At 40.9% G+C, this 16,671-nt stretch overlaps 2 protein-coding genes across 6 annotated transcripts in view; both read left to right on the plus strand.

The window, feature by feature from the left end:
• si:zfos-2326c3.2 (traf2 and NCK-interacting protein kinase) overlaps positions 1–16,671 on the plus strand; it is a 594,814-nt gene that overhangs the window by 496,625 nt on the left and 81,518 nt on the right. The window lies entirely within an intron of this gene.
• The window catches only part of il1rapl2 (interleukin 1 receptor accessory protein-like 2), a 478,610-nt gene that overhangs the window by 433,816 nt on the left and 28,123 nt on the right, over positions 1–16,671 (plus strand). For all 4 annotated transcript variants that reach the window (XM_046030692.1, XM_046030693.1, XM_046030695.1 and 1 more), the window contains exon 8: positions 6,928–7,060. In XM_046030692.1, the coding sequence (XP_045886648.1) occupies positions 6,928–7,060 (133 nt within the window). The remainder of the gene's footprint in view (positions 1–6,927; positions 7,061–16,671) is intronic.

Consider the following 16,671-nt stretch of genomic DNA (forward strand, 5'->3'; position numbering starts at 1 on the left):
GATAGAAACAGGGAGAGACAAGCAGATGGACAGTCTATGTTTCAGTTTCAGATGACTTTCCCCTCTGCTCGTGTGTGTGTGTGTGTGGTTGTGTATGATGTGAAGATGATATCAGTCTCTACTGAAATATATATTTTGCAGAACTATATCTGTACTGCTTTCAGACAGACACACTCCTTTTGTGGTAGACACTCCCATTGGCCAGGTTCAGGATAAGCATAGAACTACAACAAGCTTGAGATAAACTAGGCTGCTCTGGAGGGGAGTTATTCCAGACATCCAAGTTAAAGCCCCACATTGGTGCTTGGCAGTTTGACAACTTCCAAGACTTGTTAGGACATAAAACTCTCCAGGTTTTGGTTAATCAGTACAAAAGATGAGCAAGTAGGTTGGAAAATATCAGGAGTGTTGCCTTAAAAAAATCCAAAAGCAGAGTCTGCAGGGCAATGTGCATGTGCCCTAACTCTGCTAACAATCCTACAAAGCCATGTGCCGCATTTGATGGATATGAAATTACAACACAAAATGATGCAGAATGGTGATGACCCATTCAATATCAAATTACTGCTCCCTATAGAGTAAACGTCTGAGTATTATTTACTAATGGACTATTGAATGAGTGACCAAGGGGGTGATATCGCACTCAGCTGTACATTTACTTACTTTATAAGGTCCCGGGTTGGAACCCCGGTCGTCCCGACCTTTCTGTGTGGAGTTTTCATATTCTCACCGTGTCTGTGTGGGTTTTGTCCAGATGCTCCAGTATCCCCCACCATCAAAAACATGTTAGTTTCTCCAGTCAGTGCCATTGACCAGTGACACTGGCACAGATCTGTAGTTGGTCCTCAGCCGCTGCACAGTGGCTGCCCACTGCAAGTACCTTTAAAAATTATAGCAGAAAGAATACTTTCAGATGGAAATTTACACAGGTAAAAATAAATTCTTTCTCCGAATTCACAGCACTATAGTCATATTGATGTTAACGTGTTCCTCTGGGAATTCATGGTGTTTAATTTTGATATCATTCCGTTTATCCATTTTTGGTATATACATGTTTTATTTCATTTTACTGCATTCTACTGTCCGTCACAAACATCCCCCACTCTGGGCCTAGAAATTAAAATAGCTTTCAGCTACATGTGTTATACATTGTCCCTTTCAAATAGACAAATAAGAGCAATTATGACCTTTCTGTAACCCAAGTCTTCTCAACCCCTCCTGAATGTGTCTAGTCAGCCCCTGAAGATCCAGGCCTTTAGGTTGAGAACCACTAGTTTGAGACAAGCGTTTTAAACAAAATTTAATATTGGTGCCCCTCAATTAAAGCCCGAGAACACTGTTGCTCTGGAGGAGCTGTCCGGTCTTATTAGGGCCGCCACCGTTTTCCTAGCAGCGCGCAGTTCTTGCAGAATGTTTGCAGCTCTACAGCACCAAAGTAAGATTTAGGTGGAAAGGATCAGTGCGTTGGTTAAGTCCATGTCACTGGAGCATGCTGACAGAATTAAACAATGTGCTTATGCAAGCCTTGCCTGGCTGCGGCTACCGAAGCTGTCAAAAGTTGCTAGGTTCTTTGCTGCAACAACAGATGGGCATTAAAGGCAGTGCACAGAAGGTGGACGCAGAGGCAGAGCAATCATCCCACAACAGTCAACTTTCTGTAAGTCAGCTGCCTACCTGTTATGTGATGAGGGCATGGTGTTTAGTAACCTTAGACTCTATGCTAACAGCCCTCATACCCTGGTACAAGGGAGAGATGCAGGCATGCAACATGAACAAGAGTTACAGTATGGGGTTCTGTATATTCAAGCCTGTTTCACTCCAAAATCATTTCATCTCTCAGGGGCATGTTGTATCATTCACCTTCTACTGAACGTTTTATTTTATTTAATCATACCCAATTGTCTCTTTTGTCTTTCTTTACCCTCATGCAGCTGTCTATTGCGTTTATTTAGTGAGTCAAAAACCTACTACTGCATGACCTGGTAAATTAATATCTCTCGCCTGTCTGGGCTGTTTTAACTACTCTGACTGCAGTCAGGGTGTAAAAAACCTTCCAATTGTTTGATCCGGCGAGCTAATTAAAACCACCTCTATACCGGCTGAACACACTGGCTCCACTGCTCTCCTGACACCACTGGATTTCCAGGGAAAAGGGACAATTCAATTGAATAACCTTTATTTAACGTTGATGATAATCTTGGTGGTAAGTAGGCCAAGGTTTAATGAAGGGGCTGAATCACAGATGACAGAAATCTAACAATGTGTCACTGTCGAAGTCATAATTCAAGTCTATTAACTTAGGTCCTTTCTTGTCACACGTACTTGTCAAGTCAACTGATACAGGATTCCCTCAGTGTGTGTGTGTGTGTGTAAATCCAGTGTTGATTCATTTCCCTTGTTAAGATTTGTCCTATTTCTCTAGGTTTACTGGGCATCCCATCAAACACATACTAACATCCACACAGAAAATATCTCACAGAGACCGAGGTGTTTCGGTATGGTAACACTCCAGGTAGAAGGTTTCTATGCAGACAGAGAGGGTAGGAGAGAGGGGGAGTGAGAAAGAGACTGAAAGGAACAAAATGATAGGGGCGAGGGAGATAAGGAAGGAAAGACCGAGGAGCGAAATAATAGCGGGAAAAAAACCTCACACAGACAGAAAAAGAGGAAAGGAGATGGAGGAGAGAAGACAGGGAAACATGGAGAGAAGGAGAATTTCTTTAATGATGAGAAGACGTGAGAACAGGGAAACGAGAGTTTTACGAGAGTGACAAGTGAAACAGACTAATGATGTGGCAAGTAGCTGCAATAGTTAACAGAGGAAGACGCACAGAAGACAGACTCTGTGTTTCTCTGTCCCTTCCTCTCACTGTTCATATACCAGTGTTTCCAGGAATTTGGGATCTTGCCATCGCATGAAGTGATGTTAACCATAACAGCTAATGCTCAGGTAATAGCACAGTTGGATGGGGTCTGATTTTGTTCTTCAGTGATTACTGTGAAATTCATAATTTGAATGTGTATCACAGAATGAATGTGAATGGTTTTTAATAGTTCTTTGGTAGACAATGACTTGGGATGTTATTAAAACAGCATATAGCATATAGACGTTGTGAAACATGTACAGCATGTGTCTCATTTCTCAGGTTTGGTTCTGAATTCATTTTGATTTAAGAAATAAGTTAATATTGGTTTAGACGTAACTGAATTTAACTGCATTTTGGTTTTCTTTTTACTGCTGCCTTTTAAGCTTAACCACAATGTATCAGAAAATAACACAAGTTGAATCATGCTTAAGCACAGCTAATTACAGTGGGTTTAACAAAGCTTTTCCGCTGAAAACAGTGGCTGGAACTGAGAGGCTGAAGACCAAAAAAAAGATCTGAAACTAAAACGCTCTGTAGAGCTGAGGGGAACTGCAGAGCTGGGTGATGAATCTTTGTGAGATTGTCGCACTAAGCGCTACCGTTCAGATTTATGGATAGCAGTAATTCAATCCGTCATCAATTTATCAAAAGTATAAGATATTACTGCTGCTTTAACACGGGTTTCTTTGACCATCGCTTTGTGATGGTTTTTAGTTGAAGCACTTGTACCTTGTACTGTGTTCTTTGTTATTTTGTTTTGGCTCATCTGGTTGTGTGAAGATAAACCTAATTCAACAGTGTTTTAATTAAAATAATAAAAACATCACAGTAGAGAGACACTACACACCAATCACGTTCATTGGAGGTTTGTTTCATTTTGTTTGGTTCATCTCAGCCAGGTGAGAACAAATCAAATATTTTAAAAAAAATTAAATAAAATAAAAAAGCTGTGAGATTTTTTTGCAGTGAGAATGTGGTCTGAACCAACAGCAGGAAACGACTTCAAAACACAAGACTTTACAGGGAGAAGGAAACAGATGTCGATGTCTGATAACCAGCAGTTCCTCTTGCTTGGATAGCAGCATTAAATAGGAACCAAGGGCAAACCAGTCTGGATGGATGCTCACATTCAGCTGCTTCTTTATGTGCATCTGCGTGTTATGAATGTCAGAGAAGCTACATTAAAGCACACAGACTGTCGGGCTGAACTTAAGTTACAAAGACTGGAATCAGATCACAAGTCACGTGACTTTTGTTTACAAACTCACTTGTGATTGGGCAGAGCGAGTTCCTTCAGTATGCTTCACACCAAAGGAAACAACGTCTAGGTGTGATCGCACTCAGCAGCAGTGTGAAACCACGATGCACCAACTTCGAAAAAGCTCCCATCAATCATTTGTACAAAGTCTTTCTTTGATACCAATGACAAAACACAGTACCAACTTTTTTTTTGAGGTCTTATAAACACCCTGCTGCTTTGGCCACAAATAGAAATGATGACTCATCTCAGCTGAATGAGACTGGATTTCAGGACTGGTAGCTCTGATTGAGGAAAACTGATACACACACACACAGTCACTCACATTGAGCACAGAGTACACACACCCCCATGCCACACAACTGCAAACAAAGTTGATGATTTTAATCACCATAACATGCTGAGAACACAAATACACCCTCAGGGTGCTAATCAATTACTGCGGAGTACACGTACACACACACAATCAAGCTAAACTAATTTCACTCTAATCCAGATTTTTTTTTTCACCTCTTTCTGCAATGTGTGTGTGTGTGTGTGTGTGTGTGTGTGTGTGTGTGTGTGTAGTACAGGATGCTGCCTGCCTCAGCACAAAGGCAAGCAAGCACATGAGAGCCCACCAACACACATGAAAGATGTATGAAGCTTTGCAACCACTTCATCTCTTGGCATGTTAGAAATGATCATGTTGAGAGACAGACGAATGCCAAAACCTTCTGTCCAAGGAAAGTTAAAGTCAAGGGCAAAACCTTCTGTCCTCTCCCCTTTTTTTGTCATCAATCAGGTTATGTGATGCAATGAAACCCAACAGAAGGCAATCATCTGACATTTCCATATGAAAATAGCTGCATTTTGCCCTGACTGATTCATACAACCCTTGTTTTTATTCAATCTATAACCAGCTCGGGAAAGTTTTTACCTTTGCTGTGGAAGCTCTTTAGAAAATAGCATTTTCATGGATTAACTTGCACAAGGACAGGGACAAAAGTTGCATAGCACCACCTGCATTTTTTCCCCACTCTGCATAAAAGGATCGTCTACAGTAAATGTCTAAAATGTGCTTGTCTTGACAACAAACACACAGATATCCACACAACGTTAGCATTCACTGTTGGTTCTAGACTGTGCTGATAGAGCTATCATTATGATAATATTGAGGTCTATCATAATTATCTGCTAATTGACTGCCTAACGAGGTAGCGCTCATTAGAATGCTCATTAATACTCCATCATCGTCATTGATAGCTGTAATCACAGAGTGGTGGTTTCAAGGTCTTACACGAGGGTGTGTGTGAGCATGTGTGGATACAGTCTGCACACATGTGGGCTTTAAGTGTGTTAAACCACAGAACCTGTTGAATTTAGGCAGTCCAACACAAAGTACATAAAGGGCCTATAAAGTAGCCCATATTTAGCCTATACAGCTATACGAGTTTCCCTCAGAACGATATTAAAAGATCCCACACCTTAGCTCTCCTGCTAATGCAGGAAGCAGCATGCCCTTAATGAAGCGAGGCAGACAGTAAGATGAAGGTCATCACGGTGGATAGGGATATATCGGACTTTCAGGCATGAGACCAGACTTGTGTGACCTGTCAAATACCTGGAATTTATGTATGCCTTCTTCTTAAGAGTGATATCTCCCAAATCTTAAATATGCCACACATGTGCAGATATTGTAGAAAGCGAGAAGTTCAGCATTGGCACAATTGTCCAATGTCTAGTCTCTTAATGGGGTTAAATTTGGTCTTCTGATGTGATATTTTTGACAGGTAGTTCAACACTGACTCACACTGTTACTGCAATTGGTCTCAATTGAAATGTCACAACAGTCAGTTTTGTTTTGACAAAAAAATATAAAAACAAAAAATCCCAACAACACTGAGATCACTAATTGAGGTGTGGCCAGTGTTGCTAAACCTCGTGTAACAGCAGTTTTCTATTTAAACAGTTCATTCTACTCTCCATTATGTAAGGGTCTGTTCAACCAAAATATATTTTTTCAAAGTTTGCTATTTAATAATGCATACACAATAGTTATGGTGGTTTTATTTGTATTTTGTGCTAAGATTTCTGCTGTGGCCACCACTGCAATGAAGGTGAATTGATTTTTATTTGTGTTGCTAAAGGCATTGGAAAGTCACTATTTCATAGTAAAGGCAAAATATTTAACTGGGTTGGCAGCAAAAGTCTGAGCAGCGGAGATCTGAAAATCTGGCCAAACTATCTTCTTGGCTAGTTACCACTATGAGTCAGAAAGGAAAGTATGTTAGTGTTTTTTTTGTCATTTAAATGAAATGACCATTTGCACAATACTTTTATTCCTGCTTTGTTGACACAGTTGTGCTCCACACGTTGAAATTTTGATGAAATGAAATGACTCTTACATGATAAACAGCAGGTTCGAGGAGCTTTTAATAAAAACTCTTTCTAGGCTGGCATCCCTGCCACCAGGATTGTCTGTTGAGCCTTTAATTATTTTAGTTCCCCAATTCAAGGGGCTCCAAGGAGGCAACCTGCTGCACACCTACTAGTCTGAGGGGGGCGGCAAGCTTCCCACCAACACCTGCAAGCCTCTGCACAACAACAATAACTTAATTTAATCATGATGCTCCATTTTTCTTTTTGTTAATCTCTTCTTTCCTTAGAAAATTCAGTGTGTATGGCAGTTTTCATCGCGTATATGAAAGCACACAGCATGGACTGCAGTGCCTGTTTCAGCTACATCACAGTAGGACTGTTTTTGTTGTCTTTCAGTACGTTGTTGTCTGTATTGTAACAGTGTTGTGTTTTGTATTGCAGGTATGCCTCTCAGTCTAGACTGCAAGGCATTTTTTGGCTACAGTGGAGAAAACAGAAGGCCCATTATCTACTGGATGAAAGGAGAAAAGTTTGTCGAAGAACTAGCTGGACATATTAAAGAAAGTGAAGTCAGGTAAATACACCTGCATCCAGACTAAATATGAATCCCACTTCAAGTTATAAATGTACACCAATTCATTTTCTGGAGGACAGGAGACAAAATAAAGGAACGACAGTACACTGAAAATGAACAAAAGTTGAGTAAATACTGAACACATAATTGTATAAAATTATGTTTTTTGTGAAGTTGCTTTTTCACCACTACTGTGAGACAATATCAATTATAGCCTGTCAAGTTTACAGGTTTCTATTGTTAATTAATTTCTGGAAAGACTCCACTCCAGCTGCACTCCTTACACTGTCAGTATCTAATTTGCTCTCTTATGATTTATGACTCATTGAGGGTTCTCTGACAGATTCCCTCTCAACTTTCCTAAAAAAATTCTGAATACTAATAATAAAGTTAAATTGAATTCATTTTCTCCCCTATTGGGACCAATTACATTGGGCTCTATTGGGAAAAGGCTGATTGTCTGCGGGGCGTCAAATATCACTAGAACAACCTGCCAGATCGCCATGGAAACCATCAGAACACTTACAGTCGTGTATGTGTGTGTGTGTGTGTGTGTGTGTGTGTGTGTGTGTGTGTGTGTGTGTGTGGGAGAGAGAGAGAGAGGAACTGCAAGTTGTGTAGTGCTTGGGAATGTTACTTTAAAATGTAGATACACCTGCTTAAAATGGTTAGGTAAATACCAATTATCACCAATTGACCCTTTGCAACGCCACACCCCTAATACGCAGCTGGCCAATCACAGCACAGTAAAGGACTCGCTCTAACTGAGGTCCGACACTTTTGTGGCTGCTGTGACTCTAATGCAAAAGCAGTCGTTTCCTAGCTTTTTTTTTTTCTGTATTTTTCCAAGGTCAAATGCTGTTCCTGTCGCTACCCAGAGAGGTTGAAAGGAGAAGTATGATTTATTGTCTTTCCAAAACCTAAAACAAATCCAGGAAAATGTAGGATATGGATGGTTCCTAATGTAATATTAGTTTGCTAGCTAACTTACTGAATATAACGTTATATAACCCTACTGTTGAGCTTTTTAATGATTGTAATAGTGAACAGAGACCTACCCAGCCGTACAGGAACAGTGTTGATACTTAATATTGTTGTCCTCTCTCTCAATAGTCAGGTAATACAGTGGTTCACTTTTACACTGTGATCGGTAGGCTTTTGCTTAAAGTTTGAGTCAGTTTGACAGCCTGAATAAAACCTTCAAATGCAAAATGCAATGCAATGCTTTCTGATAGTGCTTTTCCAAAAATTAGACAACATTTCTCCAGGGAGTGAAGTATAGACAGTGGCATAAATAAAAAAGTCCGACAGCTCCAACAGTTTGTCAGACTTAGCAACAGTAACTACGGTGGGCGTGGCTTAACAAAGGTTCAATTATCCATTTACCTCCAAAGTGTATAAAGGGACAGGTCATCTGCAATTACAATATATTTTGTTGATCATAAATTATTATTTATTTCATTTTCAGCAGCCTGTATGTCTTTAGAGCAACAGCTTGTTCATTTTGGATGCTGCGAATGATGATGTTTTCCAAGTTGCATGAGGTTTCAGGTGCTACACAACACTTTTTCTTTTTAAGTTTCTTTTTAGAATAAAAGAGCACTAAACCCATGATGAGCTCTGTATAAGTATAGTTAATGACTATGGTTCTGCTGTTTTTCAAACTGCCTGCTCCTTTTTTTTAACCTTCCAAGCATCTCTTTTAAGCAGAGAGAAGGATTTTAAGGAAAATGTTGACAATGTTTAAATATTTGTGCTCTGTGCAGGGGGTAGAGATGGGACAAGATATGCAGGTTTGGAGCTCATGAGGCGGGCTAGGCGGACTCTAAAACTCATCCTGTTAATACTAGTTTGCTGCAGTGCTGCAGAATCACTGAATTGAATATTTAATTTATGCACCGACGTATCCACTACCATTGCAAAGTCAGCAAGCAACAGTGTTATGTGGCTGTACAGCACATTCAGTTCAGTTCACTTTCATGTATATAGCGCCAAATTATGACAAAGCAGGGCACTTTTTAAATAGAGCAAGTCTAGACTGTACTCTTTATACTATCATCATCTACTGTATATGATGATTGAACATTACACGTTAAAGGAAAACTATGGTTTATTACAACCTTTTCATAGCTCTCTACATCAGTTGTATTATTTGTTTGATTTGACATCAACATCACTAAAAATAGGTCCAGTGGGGCAGCAAAGATTGTAAATAAGTCTACAGTTTTGCCAGATTAGCTACCACTTTATGCTGAGCTAAAACTAAAAGTCAGGTCACCCGTAATTTAGTACAATAGGTCAAAGTTCATACTACACCTTTCTTACCTTACCTTTCAATTGGATCTGAATACATGAGTTACTAATTTGGGGAAACAAGTAATTCAAGGGTATAAGATACTAATTTAAGGTTGATTAATCAATCACTTTCTACATATTACCTCCTGGACTGAACATGTTTTTAAAACAGTCCCTTCCATCTTCACCTCCAGTACAAGTACAGCTTGCTGCTTTATAACTTTTAAAGCTTGTATGATTTTTCTTGAACGCACTTGTTGCAACTTGCCAGTGGCAAGTCTGACACGGACAAATCAGATATCTATAGTGACTACACTGTGGGCTCAGTGCTTTTTCTCTACATTTACTTCTGATACAGCATCCTGTAAAAGAAATAGCGTTATAACACGGAAAAGACACACTTAGAATAATTTTAACTTACTCCCTCACACTGACCCGGAATGAATTAAAGCCATTTTTAAAGTAAAATCAAGACAAAATGTTATCTCTTGCCCAATAGCCAACATATTTTACGTAACAAACAGCCCACCAATACTAATATGAACATTTATTCCTTCCTAAAGGGAAATATTGTTGCCTCTTGCCCATCTCCCTCCACAGAGAGGTCAGAAGTCAGGGTCAGCTACACAGCAGAAACCCTGGAGCAGGGAGGCCTTCAGTATCTTGCTCTTGGACACTTCAGCAGCAGGTCTGCTTGGTGACCTGCTGGGGCTAGAACTCAGGCTCCTTACCGCTGAGCCACTAAGTGGTCTCTGAAAATGTTCTCTCCCGGGAAAACAGTGTTGTAGATAAAGAGAGCAGGAACGTGCATAAGTATTAGTGTTCAAACTTGGAATGAATAATGCCCCTGGTATTAAATTAACCTTTGCTAGTGAGTTTTCCATCTTGCAGTCTAGTCCTCTGGCCACCTCTGATCCAATCACACCGCTACTCCAAATTCAACACTACTGCAGACAGGCTCCTGCTGTGATGCACATTAATCTGTCCACGTTTAGCTCCCGCCACCTACCCAGCTGCAGCACTGGCCATCGGACTGTGTGTCCCTGTCTGTTTGCATAGGATCAAATACTGTGTAGTGCCCTTCATGATAGTGTGAATCTGTAATTACCAATTCGTGTTCGTCTGCAGTATGTGGGAGAACTTTTGACACTCTCAGCTCGTTATTACTGCACCACCAAGAGAAAGCAGCCAGCTGTGAACATGTGTGACGGACAGGAAGTTTCAGGACTTTTTCTCCACAATTAGCCATCAAGTGCTCTCCTTCTGAAAACCTATCTGTCTTTGGAAGATATAATTGCAACCTAAGAATTCACGTCTTTGGTCAAAATATTTCCAAACACACCACCAACATAGTATATGAGCAGTATCATCAGTTTTACTGCAGTTGTTGGCACAACTTCAGTGCCGTCCAGCCGCTCAAAATTTCTGCAACTCAGCTATCATAGTTCATGGTTTGTTCATGTGCAATGAATTCATAATTACAATATTTCCACTTGGGCCAGTGCTTCCTTCATATTTTCACTTGAAGGCAGCACTGGCCCATATGTCTAGTGGTGTGGAGAGATTTTTTTTTTTACCTGCTTGAAATTCACTTCAGCTGTCCAGTCCAACTGCTGCGAAAGCCTCACTGTTTTAATGTTGTTGTTTTTTTAACCAGAGCTTGTTTTTCAGTTATCTAAAATTGCCAGTGTTAGTTTTCCATGGAGTGTTTTAGACACCCAAATGTTATTTCAGAGACAGATATTGAGGTAGGAGAAAAACAACTTTTTTTTAATACTTTTTTTGCACAACAACATGAATATGGTCAAATTAAGGACAGTGGCTACATAGAATTTCAGTGAAGTAGGGTAGGAGAAGGGCTGGGTATTGAGGGCTTTGTAAGTGAAGAGAAGAAGAATGAATCGAATCCATTGTGGGTCAGGGAGCCATTGGAAACAACCAACAATGACTTAATTCTACTAACAAGTATTATCTGTGTAGCCAAACCCGGATTGGCTATCACTGTGCCACAGAGCTCCATTGTTGTCAAAAAGCTATTAAAACACACCAATGAGCCACATTGTTGGACTAGGTTCCTTCATTGCAATGATAATGGGCGGGTATTGCTACTCGAAATCTTCATGGTATCAACCGGAAGAGCCCAGTATTGAGTAGAATCGAAATGTCTCCAGTCAAACCAGTACTTCAATCGATACTTTTTGTAGCCAGATCACAGCAAAAAAATACTATTTGAATGGCACGCAAGCAACGCACCAAAAGAAAGAGAAGAGCACGCCTTTTTTCCCCTTATGTGCCTGCACCATAAACTGTATAAAAACGCACTCAGGCCATGCGTGATTTTAACAGCCGCTCAACTTCGGCTGCGGTCTCAAAAAACATTCTCCAGAGGAGGTCGCCAACTGCGCGAAAATAACAGATATGTTTGCTACCGGGGCTGCAGTAGCTTCAACATCAGCTGCAGTACCCTGCATAGTGCAGGCACAGGCACTTGAAGGAGTAAAAGAGCTGTGGTGGCCGCTGCCAGGCAGAGGAGGAGGCGTGTGATAGAGAAACAGAGTGACAAAGTGACCGTGATGGGCCGAGTGAGAAAGTGAGCACGAGGAGAGTGGAAGCGAAGCCATAAGCATGGAGTAACTCAGCCTGTAGGGAGGGGGCAGGGAAAGAGGGTCATTTACACTGGGGTCATGGACACTGGGGACATGTAGCCACCACTTTTTGAAAGTATTTATCAAGCAAAACATAATAAGCTACTGATTACTGCATAATATTTTATTATATTTTTACTAGGGCTGTCCCCCACTAAGGATTTACAACAACAAAAAAATAAAAATCGTCAAGTCCTGCCTACAGAGGGTATGCATTGATGCCACTTCCAACAGTGATCCTTACTGCTTACCAAAGAACCAGTGGTCCAGCTCTTTCCCATTTTAGATGTATTGTTTGTGATTTAGCTAATTCAAGCTAATACTGCTGCTCATCTTTCTGCCACTCAGTGAGCGTAACTGTGTTCTGTGATATCATGCGCATACCCTCTATAGTCGACTGATAGTCGAATCATGTGTGTTTTTGTGTGTGGCAATGGTGGGGGGGGCATGGTGGCTCCGCTTTAATCTTGAGAAGCTGCAGAGCTGCAGTCTCTATTCATTCAACTTACACTGTAAATTTCCAGCTACACTGAGGCTTTTTGAAGACCCTTTTCTCTCTCTCTCTCTCTCTCTCTCTCTCTCTCTCTCTCCTGTTATTCACAGTCTCGTGCAGAGTTTTGCGTGCATGCCGTGCTGCCGACAACTGCGCGCACGTCGCAGTTCCTCGCGGGTCTATTTCAAGTACCCGGCTATTTAAAAACGATATAATATTCTTTGTGTAACTATTTCAACTATAAATATTTTTTCTAAATAGTAGGTCTATTAAAATATATTCTTGTCTTGTAGTCATGGACACCAATCTTGTGCAATGTCACATCTCAGTGTTTCATCACACCCCTAATCTGACCCCCTAAATGGAACAATGGTGTTTTGGTGCAGGGTGTCCGACCAATTTTGGTGGGCCGCCTCAGCCAAAAATGCCAGGGCCGATTTTTTGTCCCAGTATAGCCCAGACGTGCAGCCTCTTTTCCTCTGTTTGTGAGTCTTTAGTGTAGTTTAGTGACTTATTAAAACAGAAAAAGGAGAAAAGGAAAAAGCACTCACTGAGATCTTTCCATTCAGTTACCAAAATAATTTTCCATTGTTTACTTTCAACACATGTATCAAAAATTACCTTAAATTTGTTTCCAACAACTTATTTGGTCATTCAAATGTAAAAAAATTTCCAAGATGTAGTCTTCCCCCATACTTATAACTACCCGTGAGGATGAACTTATTAGGATGAGGAGCGATCTGACACAATTTCCCACTACTTTTATGTAACAGTTTTTTGAAACAAGAAAAAAATAAAATAGACAACCTTGCTTGTCCATAACAACACTAAAAATAATAATAGGATACCAATGAACTACTATAGCTTCAACAGGTGGTATTTTATTCAAGGTATCGGATGAAGTACTCTGTTGGTACTGGTATCACTTTAAGGGTACTGGTTTTGGTACTAGTATCATAAAATTTTAAACGATACCTAACCCTAATGGGCACTATTGTCCTACACAATCCACATACACAATCCTCAGCTGAAAAATCTCCCCCATCAAAATGCTGTTTCCTCCTGTTTGAGGAATGTTTGCAAAAGACTACAATGTACAGAAACACTGTTTCTAAATGTGAGCACAGCTAGGTAGGACCTAACTATTCAATGTTTGTACTGAGGGGTGGGAGAGTGTTTGAAGGGAAGGTGAGGAAGAAGGAAAATAGGAAGTGATATGTTTTTAATCAAGGATTTTAGCAAGTCATTGCTTTGACAGTGACCTTTAATGTTCTGCCCTGGCAGACATCGGAGTGATGCACGCACTCAAAACTCTCGTGTAATGTAATCTGTTTGGCATTTAACCTGTTGAGAATGTCACTGGGCGGGCTTATGTTGTTTTTCCGGGTCGGGCTGGGAGACTACGGAAGTGTATAATGCTGGTCACTGTAAACATGTTGCAGCCCGTATATGTTCAGTAAAGGTTGTGAAAGCAGATCTCAAACGCGCAGAGTTGCCCCGCGGCTTCTCATGTGAGCAGACAAAGAGACGAGCGCTCCTCGAGTAAACGGAAGGCGAGATAGTAACCACGGCAACGGCTTCTGTGTGTTACTGTATTCCTTCATAGCTTAGCTTAACGTAAAACTAGTAAAAAAAACTAGTAAAACTAGAGTAATGTGCGATATGTTTAGAAGCCTGTCAATCAACTGTGTTTGTACTTGTGATTGGCAGAGAGTTAAGAGGGATGGTTGTTATTATTCCTGCTAGGCCTAAGGGAGGGTGTGTGTGAGGAGAGAGAGGTGAGACAGCGAGTTGGGGAGTTGAAGCTAGCGTGTACCGTTGGGTGACGGCAGAGTTTTTTTGGCGTTGGCTACGGCCCACAGTAGCCTGTATTTTGTTCAGAAATAAAGAACGAGCAAAACCAGCTATCTTCTCCTAGCTTCTCATTTGAAGGACGCTACAATATATTTCAGGGAAGTCACAGACGGCGAGGACCAGTCTCTCATCCATCTTCTTTTTGTGCTGCGTGTCGCGTAGGCTACAGAAAGTTCAAGTCAATTCAACTTTGACAGGGGCGGGCACGTGCGTGAGACGAGCACAACCATGACAGTTTCATGGGAACACGCCCGTATGACCCACAAATTGACAGAAAGCAATCTGCAAATAATAAAAACTGTTTTGTGTGTAGAAGTAATGCTGTGTTTTTGTGGATATGATTTTACACATCACAAATGTAAAAATACATATTTGTAGATAGTGAAATATTTGCGGATCATAGTACACATTTGTGAATTGTGTTCTGTGGGTTACAAATATTAAAGTCCAAAACCGGCACATACTGTAAAGAGGAAGAAAAACTAAATTCTGTGGCCTGGCTGATCTATTTTCTGAAACTAATGCTGATTCTGCACAGGATATGCTCATTATTTCCAAAACCCTGCTGTCTGTTGGTTTGGTTTGGCTAGTCACTATTAATTCAAACCAAATCACCCCATAACACAGTTAATCTAAGTCAGGCTGAACTCAGCTGGTGGAGAGAGAATATTTCCACTGTACCTCTCTTTCTTCCATATTAATCTGATCCTCTTTTGCCTCTTTCATCCACCTTGAAATTGATTGGCAAACTTATCACTCTGGGCTTACACACTCTGTACCACACGTTGCAACTGAAAATTGGACTTCCTCACAAACAGACCCCAGATAGTTTGGATCCTTAACTTTAGAGCCCAGGTCCAGTATTGGACAATGAAATGAAGGATGTGCTCAGCCCCCTCCTTTTCATGATGTACACCCACGATTGCAACCCCCAACAGAAACAGACACAGCTGTATTTCTTAAGGAATCTTAAGAAGGCAAAATTCCTGTGCCAAGTTCTTATTAACTTTTATAGAGGAGCAATAGAAAGCATCCTGACCGGAATCACAGACTGGCATGGGATGTGCACGGCCCAGGACAGAAGGGCTCTGCAGGGTGATTAAAACCGCTCAGAAAATCAATGGTACCCATCTTCTGAGCATCAGTGATATCTGTGAGGTGCCTGCACAGAGCCCAAAGGATACTAAAAGACAGTACCCACCCAGCCACAGCCTGTTTAACCTGCTGCCGTGTGGCAAGAGATTCAAAGTATTTGCTGTCATACCACCAGACTGCAGAGCAACTTTATTTCTGTGTATATATATATATATATATATATATATATATATATATGTGTGTGTGTGTATATATGTATATATATATATAATTACTTAGATTTCATTGGATCATTTTGACAGAAAGCAGAAGGCAAAAGAGCAGTAAATCAAAACATTGTTACTGGGCAGCATTGTAACATATATAGTTCATATATCAAACTTCATATTTACTGAAGGCTTGCCACCTTCAACTAAACCTCTCTAAGACTGAACTCTTGGTCATTCCAGCCAAGCAATCTATCCACCATAACATCAAACTACAAATTGACTCCTCAACCATCACTCCAACCAAGGTGGTGAGAAACTTGGGTGTCATGATTGATGACCAGCTGTCCTTTTCAGACCATGTTGCTGCTGTCTCTCTGTCATGCCCCTTTGCTCTATACAACATAAGGAAAATTAGGCCCTACCTCACTCAGTACGCCACCCAGCTTCTGGTACATGCCATGGTTATCTCTCGCCTCGACTATTGCAATGCCCTCTTAGTAAGTCTTCTAGCTTGTGCGGTGAAACCCTTACAAATGGTTCAGCCCAAAAGGACTCATGTCACTCCATTGCTGTGTGACCTCCACTGGCTCCCCGTGGCCTCCAGAATCAAATTCAAGTCACTAATGCTGGCATACAGAGTGACTACTGGGTCTGCACCCATCTACCTAAACTCCATAATACAAACTTACGTTCCTTCTCGGCCACTACGCTCCTACAACGAACGCCGCCTGGCTCTGCCATCCCTTCACACAAAGCAATCTCAGTCCCGGCTGTTCTCATCTGTGACACCACGATGGTGGAACGAGCTGCCATCAGAGCAGGGGCGTCCCTCTCTAACTTCAAGAAGCTCTTGAAAACTCATCTCTTCTGAGAACACTTCCTCTTATAACACCTCTCCTAACTCCTAACATCTAACATGCACTTCCTGTGCTCTTCTTCTTCTATCCCCTTACAATTATCTCGTATTGAATGCACTTTTTTGTATTGATTGCACTTTTTTGTTAACTCTTTCTTCCTTCC

This window comes from Micropterus dolomieu, linkage group LG19 (assembly GCF_021292245.1).
Source record: "Micropterus dolomieu isolate WLL.071019.BEF.003 ecotype Adirondacks linkage group LG19, ASM2129224v1, whole genome shotgun sequence".
NCBI classification, from domain to species: Eukaryota; Metazoa; Chordata; class Actinopteri; order Centrarchiformes; family Centrarchidae; genus Micropterus; species Micropterus dolomieu.